We start from the raw sequence: 27,133 nt of genomic DNA, 5'->3' as shown, positions 1-27,133 counted from the left end.
TCTGTTTCTGAGGGTTGAAAGTATTTCCCCCCTATGTGCTTATTCAGCTATTTGCATGGATACCTTTGTATCTTTCTTCAGGAACACAGTTATCTGTCTTATTTTTTCCCTCCTGCATGTTACCGTAGTAAACAGATGGCCTACTGTTCTACTTAGGCCGTGTTGTAAAAAAAGTGCTATCATTGTTACTGATCGCAGCAAGAACCTTTTGGGCAATTGGAAACCATTAAGTCAAGCCTTCAGAGACTCCTAAGCCTGCTCAGCATGTGATGGGGGTGTTGTAGATCTTAGAAAAATATGCAGGGCACAGCCAAAGGCCTGAAGAAGGAAATGTAGGTTAGTTGGAACAGAATTAAGCATCTGTCAGAGGGTAGAAGGAAAATCAGGTAAGAGCAGGTGCAAGAAGACATGGTTAAAGATTTTGAAAGAGTATGCATTAAGCATGGTATAGGATAGGCAACCCGCTATCTATCTACAGCAGAAACTGAGGGCTCATGCTCACTACCCAGCAGCTGCAGGCTCAAACCAGGCCTCCTGTGGCCAAAATATAATACCAAATAGACAGCTTCTCACAGTCCATTCACTAGCAAAGTAAACAAGCAAAAGGTGCAAGGTATCTACAAAGCAAGTCTCCTGAGGTTAAATAAGTCTGTTGTAGAAGCACTTTTTAATGTTATCATGTCTCTACCATCCTTTTAGCTCAGCTTCATCAGAAACTGATTCACTCCTGGATCTCCCTTCTTATACAGATTCCTGCTTCCTGATACAGGAATCATCATCACCTGAGCTCATGCCCATTCAATAGCAGTTTCTCTGCAATCCCTGCAGTGAGACAAGACACCTGTAACTCTGACCCTCTCCTCACCAAAGCTGAGCCAGGGTCTATACACCCTATAACAAAGCATCCTTCTGCCTGAATGTTTATCTGCCGCTCAGCCTGCACTACTTGTGATACGGATAAAGAAACCATCATGATGTGATGTTATGCATATGACTCCAGACCCTCAAAGATATTGAAGCTGATGACTCTCATGGCACCTACATACCTCAGAGGATCTGGGCCATGGTTATATTATGATTGTAAGCTCTATGGGGCAGACACTGTCTTTTTGACCTGTGTTTGTACAGCGCCTAGCACAATGGGGTCCTGGTCCATGACTGGGGGTGCTACGTACTACTGCAATACAAATAATAATTACTAATGTAATATCTCATTATACTCAATGTATAGTAACAGATCACAAGCCAATGGCAAGGCTAATGTGCTGTGTTCACTATTTTATTCATGGTTGACACATGTTTTTAGAGGTTGCGGGAAAGCAGCTGAAAGCAATAAATATGATTTAATGCAAATAGGAATAATATGGTAACAACAGAGTCTATCATTATTTACTGTAATGATAAACACTGTCAGTGACCCCTCTCATGTGAAAGGGTATTAACCTTTGTAGCCCTGACCTGTGTACGGTGACTGGAGCCAGGAAATGAAGTTTAGCTTTTTGCCAACATTCCTGTGACATCTTTATTTAATATTGCTCCTTATTTGTATAATTACTGAGTTTTACTCAAATTAAGGGGAAAACGTGGAAAGGAAAATAAATAAGAAAAAATGGCATGAAAAAGCATGCTCTTCAATTATGGGCCAGCAACAGATACCACAGTTAAGTTTGCAGGGTGGTTTTTATTTAAATATGAATTTTGCACCCTCTTTAAAATCAATGTGTGTGGGCAGGTAGGCTTGGAAATTAGTGTGTCATTTCAGGGATTGGGGTAGAATTTGTGCTGCGTATTTTATTCCATTTGATCAAGGTTTATCTGAGATACAACTCTTCAAAGTATGTCCTAATTTTAAACAATCAATATTCTTACAATGCTTTTTTGACCACAGGCAGAGAAAAAGCAAGGTACAGGATCCCCCTGAAAATAGTTGAATGAGGAGGGCACTATAAGGGGAAAACAAAGAATAGTCACATGATTAATACAAAGGACTAGGAACAAGGAGAACTGGGTTCCATCCCTGGTCTTTGCTGCAGCCCTCCTGTGTGATCTTGGGCAAGTCACTTTAACTAGACCTTTTGGAGGTAGCTGCTATCTTTGGCTTTCACCTCTGTGCCTCAATTTCTTCTCTATAAAATGGCGATAACACTAGTTCCTTATCTCTCAGAGGTGTTGTATAGATATATTCACTTGTATTTGGGAGATTTAAAAAAATTGGAGTTGGGGTGTGTGTGGAAGGGATGTGGGGGCCCCAAAGCTTTCTCAAATAGGGGAGAAGAGCAACAAAGCTAGGGTGGGGTTAAAGGCTTAGATCTCTCTTATGTACGGTGGAAGTGTGGGACCCAGAGGGACCAAGTAGCCAGGGGCGGCTCTAGGCACCAGCAAAGCAAGCACGTGCTTGGGGCAGCCCATTTGCAAGGGCGGCAGGGATCTAGCATGGGAGCTGAGAACCAACAGAGGGCCCTGGGAGCTGTAGTTCCTTGGTTAGCTCCCTGCCTATAGAGCCAGCCCTGGAGCAGGGAAAGAACTACATTTCCCAGCATTCCCTTGGTCACTACCAACAGGAGAGAGGGGGAGGGAGGGAGGTAGCTGAGACCTCATGCTGCAGCTTGCTATGAATGGAGAGCTGCACTCTGAAGGGCAGGGATACCATATTTTAACATTAAAAAAACAGGACACTCCACAGGGAGGGAGGCTAGCCCCACCCTGCCACCATCCACCCCCTCCGACTGCCCCCCACAGAAACCCCAACCCATCCAACCCCCCCTGCACCCTGTCCCCTGATCACCCCCTCCTGGGACCCCTGCCCCTAACTGCCTCCCAGGACCCCACCTCCTATCTAAGCCCCACTGGTCCTTGTCCCCTGATTGCCCCCTCCTGGGACTCCACCTCCTATCTAAGCCTCCCTTCTTGTCCCCAACTGCCTCCTCCTGAGACCCCCCCCAACTTCTCCCCTAGGACCCCACCCCCTACCCATCCCCTGACAAACCCCTGGGACTCCCATGCCTATCCAACTGCTGCCTGTCCCCTGACTGCCCCCCGAACCTCTGACCCATCCAACCCCCCCTTCTCCCTGCCCCTGACTGCCCCCCCAAACCTCTGCCCCATCCAACCCCCCAGCCCCCTTACCGTGCCACTCAGACCAGCATGTCTGGCTCCGCGCAGCGCCAGGCACACTGCTGCATACATGCTGCCGTGCTCCCCCGCGGAGCCACAGCCCCCCTCCCCCCTCCAGCACCTGCCTTCCAGATTTGAACACCTCAAAATTCAGGAGTGCTCAAGCTCAGTTTGGGCAGCTGTTACTTCATTTTTCCCAAATCAAATATACTGATCCACTGTAACTTGCTGTAGAAAAAGTAGGATAAAATTGAGCAAGAAATGCTTCCCAGTGGTTATTAGGACTGGAATTGCTATTTTCAACAGCCATTGCCTTTTTGTTTGTTTGTTTGTTTGTTTGTTTGTTTGTTTGTTTGTTTGTTTGTTTGTTTGTTTGTTTAAAAGGAAGACAGTGATACTGCATTGGCAAATTCCCCATAGAAAGAAAGAGTGGAAGAAAAGAATAATAAAGGCACCTCAACTTTTCCTCATTTATGTAGGACAGTCTTATAATATGCATCCAGATATCCTCCAATCACACAAGCTGAAAATTGTTCCACTTTACTGCAGTTCTGTAACCATATGGGAACCAATCCTGTCTGTGTTCTGCACATCTAAAATTCATGCTGAATGACCTGCCGTAGGAGCGAGTTACCAGTGACCCAGGGCTGCGGCGGAAGGAGGGTGCAGGTGCAGGTGGGGGAGGCGGAGAGAGCGCCCAGGGCTGGGGCGGCAGGAGGTGTGTGTGGGGAGCAATGGTGGGGGGGAATGAGGGAGCCCAGAGCTGGGACAGCAGGGGGTGTGGGTGGGTGGGGAGAGCCCAGGGCTGGGGCAGCAGGGGGTGCGGCGAGGAGCCCAGGGCTGGGACGGGGGGCAGGCAAAAATTTTTTTGCTTGGGGTGGCAAAAAACCTAGAGCTGGCCCTGCAAGTAGCTATGGATAAAGTGGGCTAGGGAGCCAGGGGACAAACCTAGGTCCTTCCTTCGGAGGTCTATGTGGACTTTCTGAGGAAAGAAGTTCTACAATGATAGAAGCCGTTAGGAGGAGGGTTCTGTCTGATACAGAAACTTAAAAGAATCTTTTGGTATCATTTCCAAAGCACCTTAGGGCTTGTCTACACAGCACTGCAGGTTACTCTACAGCAGTGGTTCCCAAACTAGGGCCGCCGCTTGTTCAGGGTAAGCACCCTGGCGGGCCAGGCTGATTTGTTTACCTGCCGCGTCCGCAGGTTTGGCCGATCGCAGCTCCCAGTGGCCGCAGTTCGCCGCTCCAGGCCGATGGGGGCTGCAGGAAGGGTGGCCAGCACATCCCTCGGCTTGCACCGCTTCCTGCAGCTCCCATTGGCCGAGAACGGCGAACCGCGGCCACTGGGAGCTGTGATCGGCTGAACCTGCGGACACGGCAGGTAAACAAACCGTCCGGGCCCGCCAGGGGCTTTCTCTACACAAACGGCGCCTCTAGTTTGGGAACCACTGCTCTACAGGGATGTAATTGTAGAGTGCTCTAACATGTTGCACTCTAACTGCCCCATTTAGACTCTGCTGGCACAAACCAAGAAGCACCTAGTGCATGTTAATGTAGTCCTACATCAGTGCAAACTAGGTACCTTCTAGTTTATGCCAGCAGGGCCTCCACAGGGCAGTTAGAGTGCAACACATACAATTAACACCCCTGTAGAGAACACTGTGGCACCGTGTTGACAAGCCCTTAAGATTTAGAAGTCTACGGTCATTTTCAAAAGTGACAATCTCCCAAATCACCCTTTTGGTGTCTATACCGCACACTCACTGATGGCGGTGTGTGGAGTACATGCACTGCGCACACACACCCGAGCATGGGTATAAATAGCAATGTAGGTGGTGAGGCATGGCTTAGCTGAGTAGAGTGAAGACATGCCAGAATATTAGGGCATCTTAGCTCCCTACTGCTGTAGCCTTTCCCAAGCACAGGGCATGGCTGGAGACTTTCCCTGCCACAGGGAAAGACTCCAGCAGTGGGGAAAAGCTCTTGCAGAGGGGAGGCAGTGGGGAAAGGCTCCGGTAGTGGGGAGCTCTCAGAGCCTTTCACTAACACTTTTAGCTACACACCGCAGCATTGAGGCAGCCTGTGGTGTGTAGCTACACCTACCCTACATGCCACCCAGTGTAGACAATGCCTTAGGCACCTTTGAAAATGTTACCCTTGACTCCATATGCATATTTCTGTGAATAAAACATCCCATCTAAATTTCACAAAGATATGTGTGCTTTCACCATATACATATATATATACGTTGTAGAAACTGTGTTGTATCGTGACTGTTCTGGAAAAGAACAGGCAAAATGCATCATAAAGAAAATCCATCCTGGGTAACCTAGGAGGATACATTTTACGTATGAAAATGGGAAAATAGAACTCATAGTCTGGGCGCCATGGAGCACTGAGATGATCACGATTAACCCTGATGTTTGTATAAGAAATAATAATATGAATAAGCAAACCCTTCTTATGGTATCTTGTGGCAGAAAGTTGGAGCAAGCAGGGGCACGTCCGTCCCCCCCAATAATCGGCAGGGGCACAGAACTCCTCTAGCCTAGGGCCGCTGCAGGGAGAGTCAGCTCCTCCGTCCCAGAGCCGCAAAACATGCCCTTCCAAAAGCTGTGGAATGTAAATTCCTGTGCATGCCCCTGATGTTACAGGTGTGGGTGGTGTACCATTCCAAAATTCTGTGAGTAATAGCTAATTTTCAGGAAGCACATATGAGTTTCTGCAACTCCATTCCCAAAGGGGTCAATGTTGAATTAGACTGCTAATGTTTTATTTTTTTAGTTGATAATAATAAATGTGTAGGGTCTGAATAGCATGTTTCTAGTTATATAACATAGTCCTGTCTTAGCTCTTTAAAGTTCCTCCTGCCCTGCAAAGCATTTCCTGCCCTGTTGGATAAACTCCATGGAACAATGCTGAGTTCCTGATAAAAAAAAAAACTACACTTCCTTCCATCAGGTCAGGAGGAATTTTAAAGGGCTACGACAGTATTTTGTAAAATGGCAGCTCTCTCCCTCAGAAGCTACGTTTAGCTGTGAATATCCATGCATAACGTAAACAGTGTCTAGTATCAGGGGGTTGCCGTGTTAGTCTGTATCCACAAAAACAACAAGGAGTCCGGTGGCACCTTAAAGACTAACAGATTTATTTGGGCATAAGTTTTCTTGGGTAAAAAACCTCACTTCTTCAGATGCATGGAGTCATGCATCCATGCATCTGAAGAAGTGGGTTTTTTACCCACCAAAGCTTATGCCCAAATAAATCTGTTAGTCTTTAAGGTGCCACCAGATCCTTGTTATTTTAAACAGTGTCTAGGAACTATATAATACTGTTGTAATTCCTCCTTTAGGCTACCACATCTGTAAGTGAAGACTTACAATATCAATACAGCGCTCAAGTGAAAGCCCTTTTCCAATCCCCTTCCTCCCCCTTATGGAAACAGCTGGTGGTTCAAAATCCCTGTTATTATTCTGCAACTCCTCTGGTGTCTTTTTATTATTTCTCTGTCCTCACTGGGGTACACAAAAACCTCCTTGTTTACAGTCATTTGTGAACCTTTAGCTCTTTTCCAGGTCAGTCATGGAGATATTACACAGGAGCAGGCTAAACATCCCATTAATCCCCCCACACACCCCCAAAAAAGTCAATCCATTGCTCTGTATTGTAACTCTTTATCTTTGGTCTTTCTACCCATTATCAGTTCAGAAGGCAGTGTTCGTTTCCAAGCCTATTTGAGTTATTTTCCCAAGTCAGATTTCATGAGACACTCCGTCAAATTCTTGACTACAAACCGGGTCTATTACATCTGTTCCATTGCCATCTGTCACTAATTTTCTAATTCTAGCATAAAAAGCAATCAAATCTGTCCAGCGAGATTTGTTCTTTATAAATCTTTGCTGCCAATTGCTTATTTGAACTCTGCTCCCCGCTAGGGTTGTCCGGTTATGTAAATAAGGCTATTGTGAATAGAAGTCTCCTTGACCGACAGGTGTCACAATCACAGTTTCATTTGGCCCAGAACAAGATTTCATATCAGGTTACAGTAAGTGCAATAGCTTAAAGGCATGATAGTTTATATATTAATTATATTATATTATATTATATTATATTATATTCTAACAATAGCATTATGGCAATCACTTCATTGACACGTCACCACTATGGAAGCAGATTGTGGTGGAATGTGACGAAGTGGGGATTTTCCCTTGTTATGTTGTATGCAAGCCTACGTTAGTCTTACTGATTTGCATGAATGCTGTGTGTGCCTCAGTTTCCCTATGTATTGCACCAGTGTCTAGGTGGTGGGAATAAGGGTGTGTGACTTTTGCAGGGCTGCTCCAGCTGTCTGCATGGATGCTATGGCCGCCTCTTCGTAACCTGAGACCCAGGAGAGGGATGCGACCAGGTGAGTCTTGGCCCGGGAAGCGAGATAAAGGCTGGAGGAGGAGCAACGGGCAGGGCAGGGGCCAGGCAGCTGGAAATGAGTCAGTCTGGGCTGGCTTGAGGTGCAGGGGGCGGATCAGCGTCCTGGCTCTGGGCTCCCCTCCTTACAAGATGGACTTTGCTGAAAGTCACCGATTTCTGTGCTAACAAGTTCTGTTCTACGCTGTGTTCCTGTCAACTAATAAACCTTCTGCTTTACCGGCTGGCTGAGAGTCACTGCTAACTGTGGAGTTGGGGTGCAGGGCCCTCTGGCTTACCCAGGAGCTCCGCCCAGGCGGACTCGCTGTGGGAAATGCATGGTGTTGAAGGGGATGCTGAATGCTCTGAGGTCAGGCCCAGGAAGGTCGAAGCTGTGTAAGCTTCTTGCCCTGGAGACAGTATGCTCAGAGAGAGGAGGCTCCCCCAGAGACCTGACTGGCTTTGTAGGGAGCAGTTTCAGAGCATCGCCCTGGTGACTCTGTGACATGGGGTATTCCAGAAAATAACTTCAGTGCTATGGTGTCTCGCATGACTGGCTGCTCAGTTCAGGTATGTGTCCAGGTGCTAGTGACAATCACTAACGCCCTACATGCTCTTCTTTCCCAGCATCCTGCCATGCTGTGTGACATCTCCCAAGGCATCTCTGCTGTAGTTTCATGGATCTCAACTGTCCATGGCTGGCAGCACAGTATTTGCAGCGTAAGGCTCCTGCTTTTGAAACTTGCTCTCCCTGACTGTGCAGCTGCGCCAGAGAATGACAAGTGTCAGACCATGCTCAGGCTTTTCCCTGGACACTGCTGAATTGTTAATGGCTGTTTTAAGTCAATTGGCATAAGAGGGTGGGACACTATTGATTTTTCTCATTGACAGTTGGATTCTATAGGTTTGAATACCATAGTACAACTCCTAGCTACTTCTCATTATAGTGCTATCTAGGAATAAAAAATAACAATAACATTCTTCATTCTGGTCAAAATCCATTGAGATTCCAGTCTCAAAGAGGTCAGTGCTGACTTAGACTGGTATTTTTTTTTACAGGCTGTTTTATTTAGTAATAACGACATGCCGGGGTTTGAACAGTGAGTTTCTACTTGTAGACTGTAGTCGCCCCGCCCCGCCCCGCCCCGCCCCACCCCACCCCACCCCACCCCACCCCACCCTACCCCAGGCCCTGTAGAGCATTTCCTGCCCAGTTGAGTTTATCCTCCCAATAGAATTTAAAATGGTGGGTAACATGGGAAAGGGGGGCATACAGATCCCCTGGCATGAGAAGAAAAATGGGGGACCCTGGCATGAAGGCAATAGGCACTCCTGGTACAGGGGGGAAAATAGGGGGGAACACAGAGCCCCTGAGGGGAAGATTGGGAGACTCTGGTTTGGGATGTGTGAAGCAGGAATAGAAGGGCACATAGAGCCCCTGGCATAGAGGGAGAAGGGACAGCCTGTTATGGGTGGTAGTGGGTAGGGGGCAGCTCTGAAGTGGAAGGAGGACATAGGGAGCACACAGAGCCCTTGGCAAGGGAGGGAGATGGTGATGGGCTTGTAGGGAGTCCCTGAAATAGAGGGGGATGGGAGGGTGGCACACAGGGAGCTTGTGGGAGGAATGGAGGGATGCAAGGAGCCCTGGGTATGTCCTATAAGCTCTGCCTACAGAAGCTACAAAGTATGTATCACCCTCTAGGGGCAATAAAGCCTAATCAGGCTGAATTCACCAGCAAATTTATGCCACAAGCCCCACACAGTCAATGCTACAACTCAGAACAAAAGTCTCATTAAAACAGCCTTCCACTGAGACACTATTTCAGTTTATGAGGAGTGCTCCAGTTAATGCAAACTGTGAAAATAAGGACAGCGGTTCTATATTCCCAGACGGCTCTATGTGCAGAGGATAAGAAAGTGAGCTGTGTGCAGCACGAACTGAAGCATTGCTATTCCCAGAGTGCAGTGATACAGGAGCACCACCTACAGGCTACATAGTTAACTCCAGTTCTCTTCAGTTCTCATCAGAAATCGATGAACAAACAGGAGGAATGTCATTGTCTGAGGCTGCGATTATGCGCCGATTCCCTGGAGAAGGGCATATTACATGCAGACAGAAGTAAGCAGATGTGGAATTTCTGTACTCCATCATCCCAGAAAGCATCTCAGATCAAAAGGATTTTTATGTTTGCCTAACTGCTTTCTTTTCTAAAACCTCTCAACTGCTCAAGGTCAGGCTGTCATTCATGCAGCTATTTTATCCTTAAGCAATAGCAATATTAAAGTTTAAAACCCATCTGTACATTTTTAACCTCTTGCTGAAAGGTTGCAAACCATTTCCTCCAAGCTGCTGTTACTCAAGTCATGGCTGGAAACCAGCATTTGACAATAAACAGGATATTTTTTCTGTTGCTCTAAAATTTAAAATCCAAGCCTAGCCTGAAGAGGGGAACAACAGAGTTTTTTTCTAAATGTTTCAGCAGAAGTCAGATTATCCAGAGGATCCAAAACTCTATAGTACCTGTGAATATAAGGTCTGAATTACAGAATTATCATTCAGTGCTTGAAAGTATTGTCAAGAATAAATTAAGAGGGTCTCCAAGTCTTTTTTTCTCTTGTATCTTTCTTGAATCTGCCAGGGTTATAATGAATCGCAGAATCATAGAAATATAGGGCTGGAAGGGACTTCAAGTGATCATTTCGTCCAGCCGCCTGCAGGGGTCCTGGAACAATTTGTATAGTGGGGGTGCAGGAGCCATTGAACCAAACTGTAAATCTTGTATATGATGGAAACCACTTCAATCCAGGGCCTCCAGCACCCCTAGTTCCAGTACCTATGGCCCCTTGTGCTGAGGCAGGACCAAACATACCTATGCCATCCCTGACAGGTGTTTGTCTAATCTGCTCTTAAAAATCACCAGTGATGCAAATTCTATAACGTCCCTTGGTGACTTATTCCAATACTTACCTATTTTAGAGCTAGAAGGTTGTTCCTGATATCTAACCTAAATCTCCAATAACTTCTTGTCCTAAATTCAGTGGTCAGGGAGAACAAATGATCACCGTCCTCTTTTTAACAGCCCTTAATGTATTTGGAGACTATTATTAGGGCCTCCATGAGTCATCTTTTCTCAAGCCAAAATATACTCACTTTTTTCTAAATTTTCTGTCATTTTTGTTTCTCTCCCTTGGACACTGTCCAATTTGTTCATATTTTTCTTAAAGGGTGGCACCCAAAACTGAACCAAGTACTCCAGCTGAGTTCTCACCAGTGTCGAGTGGAGTGGGACAATTACCTCCCTTGTCTTACAAATGACAGTCCTGGTAATACATCCCAAAATGATATTAGCTTTTTTGCAACTGCATTATGTTGTTGGCCTCATATTTTCTGCAGAATTACTGCCTAGCCAGTTATTCCCCATTTTGTAGCTGTGCGTTTGATTTTTTTTCCTTCTTAAGTGATGTCCTTTGCACTTGTCTTTATTGAATTTCATCTTGTCAATTTCAGACTAATTCTCCACTTTGTCAAAATCATTTTGAATTTTAATCCTGTCCTCTGAAGTGCTTGCAACTCCTCCCAGCTTGGTGTCATCTGCACATTTTATAAGCAGAAGACTGGGCAGCAATTTCCCCAACACAGGACAGGAGAGCAAGAAACAAGGGAAACTCAAAGAAACAGCATGGTTGCAATAATGATATGCAGAGATGGCAGTTCACTGGGATTTAATAGCTCCTACCCATTGTTGAGAATCTCACTGTATTTCTTCAAAGGGAACTAACGGCTTGTCTACATTTACAGCTAAATCAGCACTGGTGCGATCGATGCAGCAATGTCGATTTAGTGGGTCTGGTGAAGACCCACTAAGTCGATGGCAGAGTGCTCTCCCATTGATGTGTGTACTCCATCTCCCCAAGAAGCATAAGGTAAGTTGGCGGGAGAGCATCTCCCATCAACATAGCGCGGTGTAGACACCACTGTAAGTCAACCTACGTTATGTCAACTTCACTTACGTAACTGAAGTAGAGTAACTTATGTCGACTTAAAGCTTTAGTGTTGACCAGTCCTAAATGTGGGAAGCCAACACTGGCATTATTCATGGATATTTAATATTTGAGCTTAAAGACTTAATGCAAAACTAGAGTTAAATTTCAGTCCTCATATATTTGCGACAACATCTTACAGGACCCTCCACATTTGCCAAACTGCATTTTCAGCTACAGTTTTATATGTGAAGGCCCCCGGATGTGTGCAGTATTAGTAACTCTCTCTCAAAACCTGAGTAGGGCTGATGTGGTAGGAATGGAGGGGCAGAAAAACAGAGAGGAAGAAAAGCTGAATAACTAAAGTCTGAACTTACCTAAATTAATGTTAACTGAATTTTGAACTTAAAATGCTGAGAACTGCAAACATCTACCCCTTTGAATAGCCATTATTAATATGACTAGACCAAGTGTGGGCAAACTTTTTGTCCTGAGGGCCACAACTCAGTATGGAAACTGTATGGAGGGCCAGCTGGGGCAGGAGATTAGGGTGCATGGAGGGGATGAGGGCTCTGGCTGGAGGTGCAGACTCTGGGGTGGGGCTGGGGATGAGGGGTTTGGGGTGCAAGGGGGTGCTCCAAGCTGGGATCAAAGGGTTTGGAGGGCGATCAGGGCAGGGGGGTGGGGTGCGGTGGGGCTCAGGGGTGCAGGATTCGGGCAATGCTTACCTGAAGCATCTCCTGGAAACAGCGGCCCATCCCCCCTCCAACTCCCACACGGAGGCGGGGCCATGCTGCTCTGCGCATTGCTCCATCAGCAGGCACCGCCCCCGCAGCGCCCACTGGCTGCAGTTCCCAGCCAACGGGAGCTGCAGACCCAGTGCTTGGGGTGGGGGTAGCGTGCGGAGCCCCTGGGCTGTCCCTGCTTCCGGGAGCCGTGCGGAGCTGCTGCACACACAGAGCAGTGCAAGGCAAGTCCCTGACCCCACTCCCTGGCTGGAGCACCAGAGCGGGTAAAGCTCCCAACCCCGCTCCCCGGTCCGATGAGCCGGTTGCGGCCATTTGCCCACCCCTGGACTAGACCCATCTCTGGACTGGATCCTAAGAGAGGGATTGTCAAAAGCTCAGAGAGGGCCTGATTCCATTCCCACTAAAATTAGTGGGAATTTTTCTTTGACTTCACTGGAAGCAAGTTGGGATAGCACTAAAGCCCAGATTCTCAAAGATAATTAGGCACCTAACTCCCATTACAATTAATGGGATTTAGGCACCTAAATGCCTTTGAAGATCTAGCCCTGAGAGTCTTTGAAAATCTCACCACAGGTGTTTACAGAATTCACTTAGCGTGGATCTACAGAGAAACACTTAGGAACTTTAATCTGAATTAAGTAAAAGTATGAATTTGAAGTGGATTAGTAAATCACATTAAACTGTGTAATTGAAAATTGAAGTAGCTTTAATTCAGTTTATCTTAATTCACTTCCAAAGTAAATTAAGGCCTTGTCTACACTGACAAGTTTCTACGCAGTAAAGCAGGTTTCTGCGTTGTAACTCCTGAGGTGTACACATTGCCAAGCCACTTAGTGTGCAGAAACTGCACAGTTGCAGCACTGTAAAAAATTCCACCCCAATGTACAGATTTCTGCACCGGGGCTACAGCGCCGTGGTGCCAGTACAGACACCCTGGTCGATTACAGCACTGCAATTGGCCTCTGGGAGGTGTCACACAATGGCTGTTCTTGCCTCTCTGGTCATCGGTTTGAACTCTACTGCCCTGTTCTCAGGTGACCAACCATCATCCCCACCCCGTAAATTCCTTGGGAATTTTGAAAGTCCCCTTCCTGTTTGCTTGGTGGGGCGTGCAGTGGTTTCAGCACATCTTTCCAGGTGACCGTGCCTGCTCCATGCACCAGGTGATCCCCCGCTTGGAACAATGGCAAGGTGCTGGACCTCATCAGCGTTAGGGGAGCGGAGGCTGAGCAGTCTCAGCTGCACTCCAGCTGTAGGAATTATGATACCTATGGACAGATTTCATGATGCATGACAGAAAGGGGCCACAACCAGGACACACTGCAGTGCAGGGTCAAAGTGAAGCAGCTGTGGAACGCCTACCACAAGGCGTGGGAGGCAAACCGCTGCTTCAGTGCTGCCCCCACAAGCTGCCAGTTCTACAAAGAGCTGGACGTGATACTTCAGGAAACTCCGGGAAACTCTCATGGACATACTGGGCAATCTGCTGCCACGGGTTCTTTGGCAGAGCTGCTTTGTTTCTTTCCCCATTAAGGGTAACTTTTCCGCACCACTCTGCCGTCACCGTTGTGGGGGAACCATTGCTGCACACAGGCGAGCCGCATAAGGGTCAAGGCAGAAGCCGCAGTCTTGGAGAAGACCCTCCCTTGATTCCCTGCTCACCCTCAGCAGTGAGATATCTTCCATAATGAACACAGCCTGTGGAAAATGTGGGGACAGTAATGATTATAAGGTCGCCCCTACAGTGCTGGCTCTCCCCAAGAGCCACATGCCCAGTGTACAGTACGGTCCTAGAACACTGATTTCCCCTGCCCCTGCGGTTACTCACCTTTCTGGGGTCTTGTGGCTCATGTGTGCTTGCCTGGGGTCAGCCAATTAGTGACAGGTGTGTGAATAGTGGCTGTGTTTTAAATCACTGAACCAGTGGTCTGTGTGTTGCAAACAATACTGCTTCTGTAAAATGTTGCATTATGGCTTTACAAATATGACCTTGGGAGCCCAACCTCCCTCTTTGTTATTGGTGGCTGAACGGCTGCACAGAATTAGAAAGTGGCCATGAAGAACTAAGGAGGACTTTCTGCATGAGGTCATGATGCACTCCGTGACTGAAAAACAAGAATTGAAGCAGTGGCTAGGTGGTCTGGTGCCGGAATTGGAATATGCATGCCAGCTATCGCACCTCTGTAGTTAGGGAAGCCCATTTGTGCAAAGCCATCCACAATGTCATGCACATTACCTAGAGTCACAGTCTTTCAGAGCAGAATGCAATTAACGGCCCTGCAAACTTCCATCAACACAAGTCCACCGGTCGACTTTCCCACTCTGAACTGGTTAGCGATCGATCTTTAGCAGTCTGGAGTAGCCAGTTTCCACAGTGCAATCGCCCATGCACTTCTCCACTGGCAGGGCAGCTCTTATTCTCGTGTCCTTGCGCTGCAGGGCTGGGGCAAGCTCATCACACAGTCCCGTAAATGTGGCTTTCCTCATCCAAAAGTTCTGCAGCCACTGCTTGTCATCCCAGACGTGCATCACGATGTGATCCCACCATTCAGTGCTTGTTTCCTGAGCCCAAAAGCGACGTTCTCTGTGGTCAGCACCTTCATGAATGCCACAAGCAAGCTCGTGTTGTAGCTACTATGCGTGGTGAGATCAATGTTGAACTCCTCTTGCCCCTATAGTTTAAGGAATAACTCCACTGCCACTCGTGACGTGTTAGTCAGAGCAAGCAGCAGACCGGTCAACAGCTCGGGCTCCATTCCTGCAGACCGAAGAGGCAGAGCGCGCAGTACACAAATCGTTAAAAGATGGCGCCAAATGCAGATGGAAGCACAGAGGTTGCTGGGGTGCGAAGCAATGCATCGTGGGGCATTGGGACAGGACCCAGGATAGCCCGCGAACCCCTCCACCTTCCTGCAACTCTTAGCGGTAGAAGAGGAAAAGATGCTTTGTGGGCTAGCTGCCCAGAATGCACTGCTCTGAATGCTGCTGCAAGTGTCACAAGTGTGAACACGCTATTGTGCAGGCAGCTGACAGTATGAACACACAACAGTGCTTTCCCTTCAGTGCTCTCTGAGCGGCGCTGTAACTGCCGGCACTGTAACTCTGCCAGTGTAGACAAAGCCACTTTAATTCTAAATAAGAGTGTCCACACAGGGTTCCGAGGTGAATTAAGCTAAATCAAATTAAGAGCACTTTAAGGGGTTTAATGTGGTTTACCTAATCCACTTTGAAAGTTAATTCAGATTAGTTTTCCTGAATGCCTCCATGTAGCCAAGCCCTTAATGTTGATCCAGTTAGGGCTTGTCTAGGTTTACAGTTAGTGCAGGACAGACCGGGGTATAAATTTACACTGCACAATGACTATCCATGTGGAACCGGCTGCATCACACTAAAAGTTGCCTAGTGCACTTTGATCTACCCTGCTTTGAAATGGGAGTAGATCAAAGCACACTAGGGTACTGCTAGTGTGGGGCAGCAACATCCACATGGGCAGTTGGTATGCAGCACACTAGTGTAAGGTAGATTTAAACCCCAGTCTGCCACACATGAACTGTTCCTCTTGATAAGCCCTTAGTGTTAATTAAGGATTCTTCTTGGGACAAGTCCCATACTCCATGTTCAATAGAACACAGAACACACTCTCATTGTCCCCAAATACACAACAATTAATAATAAACTAAAGGAATTAGAGATCCCTGCTCCCCTTGTGCCATCTTTTCCTTCCTATGGTTATAGTCAATGGGGAAAGAGCTGCACTTTTTAATATCATACAAGAGTTTAGATGAGGCACGGTTTCCAAATGTCCAGAGCAATAATTGTATTAAAGAGACAATAAACCAGGCAAATGTCCTGAAGTTAATAAAACAGAAATATCTGTGGATTGACTATAAGGAAGAGGACTAGAGAAAATATAGATTGCAAGAGTACCCACTAGAGACATGAGACTTCCTACAGGTAAGAGTCTAACTCCTTTTCTCACAATAAGTAATGCCTTACTTCTTGAATAACTCACCTGCTTTCAGTGAGAATGGTCAATAAGTTAGGTACTAGTGAAAGTGAGCAAGGATGCCCGGATTTGGCCCATACTGAAATTAGATTGATCAGAAGAATGGCTTCTACACTGATGGGCACACAAAGAGCCTGCTTCTCCGTTCGAACGAGTGTACGTCAGAAGTAACTGGATTAAATTCAGTGGAGTTATGTGGTGTAAAACCAGCATGAGTGAGACCAGAATCCAGACCCAATGAGCCACCAGAAAAAAACTGCAGCTGCTGGTCTTCTGTAGCCACAGGAGACGGTGAGAAACTAAAATAACAACATATTTGAAAAATAATTTGAGGCCTTCCTTTATCTGTAATAACATACCAACATCTTCTGTCACAAAAAATAATCACAAAACAGGTTTTCTACTTTTACAAATTGTCAACAGAGCACACAAAACATTTACTGGTTTATTGAAATAAAATACTATCGTATCAGTCACTGCGAGCTCAGGCATGCCTTCCTGCACCCCATTATATGTACATTATGCTGCAGCCATCTTGCTACGGCAACTGTGAAATTCAAACTTATAGCCCGCAAGCTTTCCTATATTTGAAACCTCAGTGCCAAACAGTGATGCTCCTGACAAGATAGTATTATGCACAAAGCCAACTCCAAGTGACCTAAATCTGGCAAGTGGTTTTGGTCATGGCAAGTCATTTTGCTCATGCAGCATTTATAACTCACAAAAGTGTAGTTATTCTTTTTGCAAAAGCTGCTTAATTGTCACATGTTATAGCCGTGCAACATATCTGGCAGATAGCAATACAGTATATACATGTAAATGTGTTATGCACATAGATTCATTAACATTATTGGCGTATGTAAACATCCCTCTTTCCATAGCATTTAGAGCACTGTGTTTATTTGGATCTAAGTATTTTACAAATGAGCATCAACATTAACCTCTTGCTCCCTAAACCAAAAGGGTTTGAGCTGCCTGCGGCTGCATTGCTCCCAGATCAGAGAATCTGAGCCTCATGTTGCTCAGCAGTGACACCTGCTGGTCATTGAAGTGAAACATTAATAGAGCTCAGAGGGAGTGACAGTTGTGAGGCTGCAGGGAGACGCCTCAAAAAAAGAGACTCAACCAGCTAATAAATACAGTATTATATATATTACGTCTCATGTTTAATGGTACCAAATTGCTTCTAAATAAAACAGTGACCTGCGGCTAATTGTTCTTAAGAATCTTACTACCCCTGCAAAATTACAATACTGAAAACCTCATATTGCTTTCATATGAAAGGAATGGATGCTTTTATGTTTTCAGATGCTTTTTCTATTTGAAAGTAGAGTGCAGTCAAAAGAGCCTAGTCCTGATGGAAAATTAGAAAATCATAAAATCCATGTAGCGCTCGTGGTTACAGTTAAAAGCAAACTGATCTATCTATAGGCTAGCGCTTTAACTCTTCCTAGAAGAAGAATATTTGTAAACAGGGGCATCATTTCAGAAAAATTCTGGTGGGAGGCAAAGTTGTGTCAGCATATAGAACATTCTATGTGATTATGTTATACCCTGCAAATCTGGGGCTGGAGGGAAATGGAAGACATAAGGAAGCAAATAGACCTATGAAAGTTGAGGGGGCAACTGCCCCTGAATCCCGTAGCAAATGATGTTCTGGTTAGTAAATTACTCAGGGAGTTTTATTTTTTTTTTAAGTTTTGTTTTTTTTAAATGAGCCATGTTGTTATTGGTTAATTTTGGTCAGCTGGCTAAAGGAAGGATTGATTTTTGTCACAGGTAAAAGATTTACAGTGTTTCCTTGATAGCCCGTTTAGATTCCTCACAATGTTCCAGAATGGTCTGTTTGTCACCACTGGTATTTCTGGACAATGTATTTCTCTGTGAAGCCCCAACAGGAATGCTTATTCCCACCAACAAGACCCTTGAACTCAGGAGTACCATCTTCTGATCCATGTAAAGCATCTTTCTCCTAGCACGAATCACTGAAGGGCCCAGATCTGTACCCTGCCTGGCTAAGTCAGTTGGAAGCTGTTGATTATACCTGTCCAGCATTTCTTTGAGCCCCATGTAAAGATTTTGACCCATTACTCACAGAATACCAGGGATAGACTCATTATTCACATTTCCGACCACCCCTTTTTGCACTTGCACAGTATAAGAAGCTGATCTGCAGCTAGTTTAAAACACTCTGTGCAGCATATTTGTAAGGGCGCCTGTTTCAGTATCTGTAGCAGTGTAATCTCTCTAGTAAAGTTGTCAATCACTTGTGCTGCATTCATGTTTTTGTTTCAACCTTTGTGTTTCAAACATCTATCGAGTCAAAGAAGGTAAGAAAAACACCCTTATAAATACTGAAGCTCCATATGCTCGCGGTGATCTGTTTCAGTCTCCTGCCAGTACTATGAACTTTTTTAACTGTTTGAATTTTCTGAAAAATACCTATGCACAGAGCTGGAGGGCAAATTCCCTGCTACGCGGAGTTTTCTATTCTTTAGGGCCTAATCCCATTCCTCTCAAACTCCATTACAAACCTTCCATTGACTTTAGTAGCATAGGAAAACGACACTGAAATACACCTTGCCATCCAGAAAAGGACACACCAGCATTCTAAATAGCTCTTCTTCCCAAATCGGATGCTAAAAAGCAGAAGCAGCACTGAAGAAAGACACACGGAAGAGCAGGAGATTGGAATATTCCACTGCTGCAGTAACTTTTAGTTTGTATTCTTCTTGCCTGTTCACAAAAACACATTTAACTGCAAATTATACATCTTGGTCTGTGTGTCAGTGCAAATCTGCTAGAGTTGCCCTGTCGCACACCTGTCTCTGAGATTATAAAATGTTTTAATTTGTTATTTGATGGACAGTAAAAAGCGCTCATTTAGGACCTGATCTGAAGCCCATCAAAGACTACGGACTCCCCTTAATGTCAATGAACTTCATATCAGGCCCTTTTATTGTACTTAGCATTGTACAAACAGCTGACAAAAGCACTTGATTATGCCAAGCAGAGACAGCCAGGCTCAGGGTCTCTTATCTGTAAAAGTTCTCCATGCTCACAAGCCAAGGGAAAGCACAATTAATGTCCCTGTGGACATCTTCAGGAAAACAGTGAGCTCTTAAGTTAATTGTTATTATTTATATAGGGACTGACCCAGCAAAAGCACTTAAACATGCATGTGACTTTAAGCACATGAGTGGTCCCACTGAAGTGGGGCCATAGTACTCAACGTATGCTAGATTATGGTCTTTTTATTCTGGCACATCACAACTTCTTCCTTATGGGGTCTCCGATATACAACATTGGCTTATAAGGTACTTCTTACACATAAACAATCCCGATGAAGCTCTTCATTATAGTTCTTTTCCATGCTCCAAGTTTGTGTCTTTCTCTGTCGGGGCTCCATTAGTAAATCATTTTAATGCAATTAACCCAATTCAAATTGAACTATAGCACTGCTGATGCGGTAGTATATGGTTTTAAAAAGTAAACCAATTGGGTAGCATGACACTGTGTAGTACACCATGGGAGATGTGGATACAGAAGAGATTGTTGGGGGTCTGATTTTGTGGCCCACACATTAAGAACATGATGAAGAGAAAGGAAGAAAGGGGAGGATGAGACAGGAAAGCGGGGAGAGGTGATGGTGGCCTTTGGTTGTAGAAGCATCACCTGTTGGGCAACCACAGAATGTTCTTGGAGGAAGCTGCCCATCCTACAAGTGTGGTGGATCCTTCTTCAGGAAGGGTCAACCTCAGTGGAAAAAGAAAAACCACACAGACACACACATTCAGATGCTGAGGAGAGGACACTATTGCAAAGAACCCGCTCCTCAGCATTATCTAGACAATTATCCCTTTCTGTTCTCAAGGGACAACATTATTATAAAGGTACTTAGAGTGTAGTCAAACCTTCAGAACATATCAGATATGTATCAAGTACAATCTCATGCTAAGGAAACAAAGTCATTTAATTTTCATGTTTTCTCGCACAATGAGTCAAATCCTGTGGTCCTTTGTTTTCAAAGATGGTTGCTCTACATGGGGCACTTGAATCCATATTGTTGCACATAACTGATGATTTATGTACTTTGTTTAGTTGCCTAAAATGGATATATAGGTGTCAAAATATGGATTTAGGTGCTAAATTTTAGGCACTTGTTTAGTGACAGCTACAGTCTGGCTGTAATGATAACCCCCAGGGATGTTAGAGGAGGAAAAATGAATTGCATGACCTTTTTCTTTCTAAACATCATTCAGCCAGTGAGTTGTCATGAAGTCCACTACTAATAATCATTTCAACTGTCTAGGGCTGGATAATTCCCATGCTACATGAAAACTGGGCCTTCGGTCCTTATCTTCTGAAGTCAATAAGAGTTTTACCTGAGGAAGGGCTAAGCAAAAACCAAGTAAGAACTTAAAGATTTGGCTCAGAGTTTGTTATTTACCAATTCAACTTGTTTGCAAATAGGGTTGGCACCTTCATGTCCCAACTCTATTATATTTATTTGACCCTATAATTAAGTAAAACAAGTTGAATTGACATCACAATTATTTGCCTGGCAACAGATTTTGAGGTTACAAGGAGATGACTTCACTATAGGATCAAGAGAAGGGAAAGGAATCTTGGGTGTGAGAGAAAGCTTTTGTTAAAACACAAATATCTTCTGTGAGACTTATTGTCACAATAATAGCTCTTGCATTGTGATGGAAAACGGACACAGGAATAAATAGATCCCAAGTTTTTCTCTCACTATAAATATTCTCTTTTTTCTAAGTTGGCTCTGGTGTGAAAGTCTTTCTTTAAACCCCCCCTCTCTTCTTACCAAAGAGAGAGAGAGCAACAGCACAATCAATGAGTTTTTCAATTTGGTATTAGTCATCAATCCAGTCTTGTCTAGCTTGAGACATTGGCTACTGTACAGTAAAAGCTTCAAGCGGCAGATCCTGTCAGAGCTCTTGTAACGTCAGTGGAACTAAGGACCTGCCCCTGGATGTCATGTGGTGGGGAAAAAGGGAGAGACACTGAATACCAGCAGTTGCCCTTAAAATGTTTCCAGTACCTTTGTTAACTAAATAACATGACTTCAGCTCATGCAGAATTCTCTGTCCTAAGTACAGGGCTACTTTGTATATTTTGAGGTAATAGTATGTAGTTATCAAAGATAAAACTGAAAATGTACTAGGGCAACCACTATAATTTTAGATTATTAATGGTTCAGATAATCAGGGGAATTTTCTATATAATTAATCTGGAGACACGATCCTGTTTTGGATAATGAAGAGTTTTAGATAATGAAGGTTGGACAGACAGAAAGGCGCACAAAAATGTTCCTTTGGGTGGAGGTGGGGGCCTTGTACAAACTAGTTAAGTAATAATGCTCAGTACACACTCCTATCTGTCATGTTCAAACCATTCATCGGATATGAAAAGAATCACCATCAGAATGAAATAATGAATCACGTCCCAATTGTGGTCCTTCAGTCATGGTCCTGGCATTTGACTATGAGCTACATAGCTCATAACAATTTGATTCACTCTTCATCCACAGCTCTAAGAGTTCTTATTTAAAACTGGCCATTAATGACAAGATATTCTCCAGCAGACAGGGGCTACCCTTTTCAGTCTATAACACCTATCTATCACTAATATCTATAAGAGTCTGTGTACGTTTGGCCCCAATCATTTTCTACTTTTACTGAATTATATCCTGCTCCAGAATTCAGCTGAGTATATGCCTGCCACTTCTCACTACTTCCTATAGTACTCCTGGGGAAGTAATGGTCAAGGACATTGGTTCTGCCCGGTCGACCACGGTAATGCATATGTAAGCCATGGAAATCCTCACTTCCCAATTTCAGGCCACTTAATCTGTTTCTTTATATTAGAGAAAGACCTTGGGGACTCCTTGAGCATGCTCAATGGAATCCCTGTGATGTAACTGTCAAAAGCCTGGTTGCTATATATGGCAATTGTTCAAGACAGATTAGATGGCATACAACAGATGGGCTGCATTCTGGATTTGTCTACCCACTCCCAACCCCAACCTCTGCTTCTCCTATTCATCATTGTGCAATAACGTTCAGATTACTGCTGGAGTAACTATTGGACTTTAGCCATATTCCAGGTGGGTGTCAGTGTGGATTTGAAGCTGGACTGAATCTGGCATTATGAGCCATGGAAGATGCTTCCATGCGCTCTCTACTTCTTTGGCTTTGACTATCTCACATGGAACATCTGTTTAGGTTGATCTGGGTGCCGGGAAGAGATAGACTATCCTATTCAGTATATCGCCATTAAAAGGAGCCAAGATCCAAACAAATTTACATAGTTTCCGTGTTGTGGAAGGCTATGGGTATTTATTGTTCAACTGACCCTCCCAAAAGCTAAATGTTTAAGAGTAGAGCCAGCTTTAACTGCATATAAAGTAATCTGCCACTTAGGGGCACAGTTTTTTTAAACTTTGCAGAGACAACGGCCTTCTGATAGTGGTGGGGGGGTTACAGTGAGGGCAGTGGCTTCAGCATATGTTACTGAGCATGCTCAGTCCATGTAACCATGCTCAGTACAAGCCAAGCAGCAAATTGGGGGGCCATGTGACCCCACCCCTCCCCACCCCCCACATCACCTCTGTTTGCATGCCAGGCAACCTCTGTAACTCATGGGCTAGGCCTATTTCCTTGTACAACAGTGGTCCTAGAGGGGAAGGCAACTGGTGGTCGGATCCTCCCTTGCAGAGAAGCAGCATGATCCAGTAATTAGTACACGACTGGGATTCAGGCTCTGCCATGGCCTTGTTGCAGGCAGATCAGTTAACTCCCCTGTGCCTCAGATTCTTTATCTTTAAAACAGGGATATGATACTTACTCACTTTGGATGAAGTACGTTGAGATCTATGGATAAAAAGTATTCCTACATATTGTTATTATTCTGGCAGCTCTGGGATCTGTTCCTCCTGAGGCCAGCCCAGTTTAAGAAGAGATTCTGTTTAAGAGGCTCCATTTTTAAATTGTAAACCAGGGCTTAGTTTCTAGTTTTTAATTAGTGCACTTTGTGACAGCTACAGTCTGGCTATAATGATCACCCCCGGGATATTAGAGGAGAAAGAATGAACTGCATGACCTTTTTCTTTCTAAATGTCACTCAGCCACCAAGTTGTGATGCAATCCACTACAAATAATCATTTGAACCATTTAGAGCAGGACAATTCCCATGCCTCGTTCGCTATCCAGTTCACTTTTCATTTATTTATTTATCTGTAATTTCAGCTAAACCGCAGTTAAAATTGTCCAGAACTTGTCTGCCAGATCAAGTAACATATATCCCTTACCATCAACGGAGTTCATTCTGAAGGGCAATATAACTAAGAGATCAAGAATAGAATGACACAATAAGCAGTCATATGCAGGAATGGAGCCATCCTGCTTCCAAATGTCGACTCTTGTAGAATATAGTATCTCCAGCAGATGGACCCCCGTTGTTCTCTCTCTGTCTCTTTATTGTTCACTGGCAAAAATAATAAAACTCCCATTAGTCCTTATTCAGAGCAGAAGAAAGGCTGAGCCTGAAAATATACCCCCCAAAGTATCCTTTCAGGGGGAAAAAAGGATTTATGTCTCCAGGGTTTTGTCTTCAGCACAGACCAGCAGATGGATGTCTTTGTTTTCACAATCAGCACAATCCAGGGCCTCAGTGTCTTTCATTTTCTACCTCTCAAATCCAACCCAGCGTGATGAGCCCTGGTAGTAGGAATACTTTAATAGTGTGCTGGTGAGTTCTCAGTGGCTGGAGTTGCTTTCTGGGAGCAGTGTCCCCCCTCTCCTCATTGCAACTGGTGTCCCCCTAGGAGTTGCACTCTTCACAATGGCAGGACAGGATGTAGCGGTAGGTAGCAGTGAGCCTCATGCCACCTGAGCAGCGCAACCTCATTGCTTTCAGCTTGGAGGTCTGGGGCCGGCAACAGTGGCAGGTAGAACGGAATGGTTGTTTTAGGACTGTGCTGAAGGAGACCATCGGCTCAGAGCGTGATGTCTGACTGCAGCGTCCCTCGCAGCGAGCCAGCAGCACCATCTGCAAGATAGAACAGAGAAGGGTTAGGAAATATACACGCACCCCATCTGTGTAAGTGGGTGGCCAAGGAATACAGACATGGAGTTCATTCAAATGTACACCTCTACCTCAATATAACGCTGTCCTCGGGGGCCAAAAAATCTTACCGCGTTATAGGTGAAACCACGTTATATCGAACTTGCTTTGATCCACCGGAGTGCACAGCCCCGCCCCCCCGGAGCACTGCTTTACCGCGTTATATCCAAATTTGTGTTATATCGGGTCGCATTATATCGGGGTAGAGGTGTAATTGAATTTAAGTGTCTCAGGATTAACTGGGAAACACATGGTAGTGGCTCTTGACTATCTAGTATGATGCATAACAGTAATAATGGACTGTGTCCAGTCCAGATTGTTCAATGTTAAGTTGTATTTTATGTACAGTAGTGTAGAAGAGAGCACCATCAGCGTCCTTGAGTTCTGGACATCATCATCCATTGCTTGCATTTCAAATACAGTTGTATGTGCAATTACCGCAACTTTGCCTTGCCCTGAGCTCTCTGAAAATCAAGACCTGAAATCATAACTGACCAATCAGGTTGAGACTCTTAGTTGGCTAATATTTAGCATTTCTAGTTAAGAAAACAGGTGGTCACCAGAGCTGGCTTTTATGGTCTGTGAATCCCAGAAGTGCATCCCTTAGAAATATAAAGGAGAATCTCAACTTTCTTATTTTTTAAAGTAAGTTTCTAGACCTTTTCTTTGCAAAGATCACCTTAAAGAGGTAAATCAATATAATGTAATGAAGATAAAATGTAATGAAAATATAAACTAATATAAACTCTTTGCTGGGTTTGAAAGCTTATCACTGACTTTTCCTAACAATATTAAAGGCCCACTGGTCTGTCTCTTCTTCCACTGAATGAACTGTGAATAGATGAAGACATATTACAGACCTGGAAAAAACTAAAGAGCTTCCATGGTGATTACCCATTTATTTCCCTTCCAAACAATCTGCTGTCCAGCTGTGAAGAAGAGTAGAAACTGTGTTAGGCCCTGTCTAAACGACAAAAAAAAGGCTGCTTTTTAAAACCATGGTAGCTAACTCGAGTTAAGGGTTATTTCAAACCACAGTAGCTAACAGTTTACGTAGACACAGTCAGTATTTAACAACTTTAAAGCTACCCCATGGCCAACCCGCATGATTTTACAGCTGGTAATTGCTCTGCCTACATGAGGTGTTTCAAACTAGATCAGCAAACTTTAGTTAGCCAGGACAGAGTCATAGATTCCAAGGCCAGAAGGGACCACTGTGATCATCTAGTCTGATCGCCTGCTTAGCACCAGCCATTGAACGTCCCCAAAAATTCCTAACTGTGTCTAGCTCCAACTTCCAGCCACCAGTCTGTGTTATACCTTTCTCTGCTAGACTGAAGAGCCTTCTGGTATCAGATGTCTGTTTCCCACGTAGGTATTTATAGATTGTGATAAAATCACTCCCTAACATTCTCTTTGATACTAAATAGATTGAGCTCCCTGAGGCATGTTTTCCAATTCCTTATTCATTCTTGTTGCTCTTTTTCTGAACCTTCTCCAATTAACATTTTAAGTTTATTTTTTTCCCCAGAATCCCGAGAATGCCTAATTGTGCCACTATGTCTTTTATCTGATTGCAAGAATTCTTTTTCAAAGATTAATAGAAAAGCATTTCAACTGAAATGTTACATGATCCATCATGGGATACATTACCATGCAGTGAAGAATACCTGTAAATGATGGTGTTCTTAGCACTGGAATGTTTATACATTTTTGGCTCCACTGTCCTAAAAAAACCAAAAACTTTAATCTCACCACTCTCTGCCTAGACCTGCAGGTGTCGCCAGAAGCAGCAGAAAACAATGGAACTGGGGAACGGAACTGGGGACAGGAAAAATATTACACGACGTAACTGCAAAGCAGAATTTTTTATGTGCCAGCAAGAAATCTATTCAGAGCTGACACTAATACTAGTCTTCCACAAAAAAAGACCCTTTTTTTGCAATAAAACTGCATTGTAATTGTTTAGCTAGTCTAATAAATTTAACATAGTGATTTTAAAACAAAGTATCACATTCTTTGAAGATCATATAATTGCAAAATTTTGCTCCGGTATCAATGGAAAGATAGGCTTTCTAGTGCATGGTAATTTTTAAAACTATGTTTTTTCCTTACAGCCCCTATTTATAGGTTACAGTCTAAATTTTAAGAGTGGCACTGCATCATGGGAATCATAAACTTTGTAGGGAAAAAAAGTAGTCAGAATTCACATTTAGATGCCCTTTTAAACTCTTGAACTAACCTGTAACTTAACCTCCTCCTCATAAATCCCAAACATCACCAGTATATTTTGGCAGGTGTGCAAATGAGCTGGAAATAGCAGGTACTTTAAAACTTTTGCTTTGCCATTTAATCAATTGCAGCAGCTGTTTATTGCATTGTATACAATAGTGAAATAGAGATTATTACTCCATTAAATAATTAGTAATGCTATGATAGCATAGCGCACTAATAGAGTAAGTGTATATATAGTAGAAATGTATGGGTATTTTATAATCCAATATCCACATGTGAGTTCTCCTCCTCCCCTACAAAACCAGGTACATGTCAGATTGTCATGCTATTCCGGAAGTACTAGGGTGACCATATTTCCCTATGCTGAACACAGGACACCAGGTAAAATTACTCATATTCAAGTGAGTTCAATGGCAATCAATCAGAGCTATGCAGTACAAACATTCAAATTAACATCAAGTTGACTGAGCCTGTTAAAAAGAAATACTGCATAG

General features: G+C 44.3%; 1 protein-coding gene across 3 annotated transcripts in view; it reads right to left on the bottom strand.

Moving 5' to 3' along the window:
- Positions 1–16,583: 16,583 nt before the first annotated feature.
- Positions 16,584–27,133, bottom strand: part of NDP (norrin cystine knot growth factor NDP) — a 31,938-nt gene continuing 21,388 nt past the window's right edge. For all 3 annotated transcript variants that reach the window (XM_008170897.4, XM_005301775.5, XM_065578564.1), the window contains exon 3: positions 16,584–24,329. In XM_008170897.4, coding sequence (XP_008169119.1) covers positions 24,102–24,329 — 228 coding nt within the window. In that variant the 3' untranslated portion in view covers positions 16,584–24,101. The remainder of the gene's footprint in view (positions 24,330–27,133) is intronic.

The sequence above is a fragment of the Chrysemys picta genome, chromosome 1 (genome assembly GCF_011386835.1).
Source record: "Chrysemys picta bellii isolate R12L10 chromosome 1, ASM1138683v2, whole genome shotgun sequence".
NCBI classification, from domain to species: Eukaryota; Metazoa; Chordata; order Testudines; family Emydidae; genus Chrysemys; species Chrysemys picta.
Note: the sequence above shows the minus strand (reverse complement) of the source record. Positions and strands in the feature narration are given on the sequence as shown.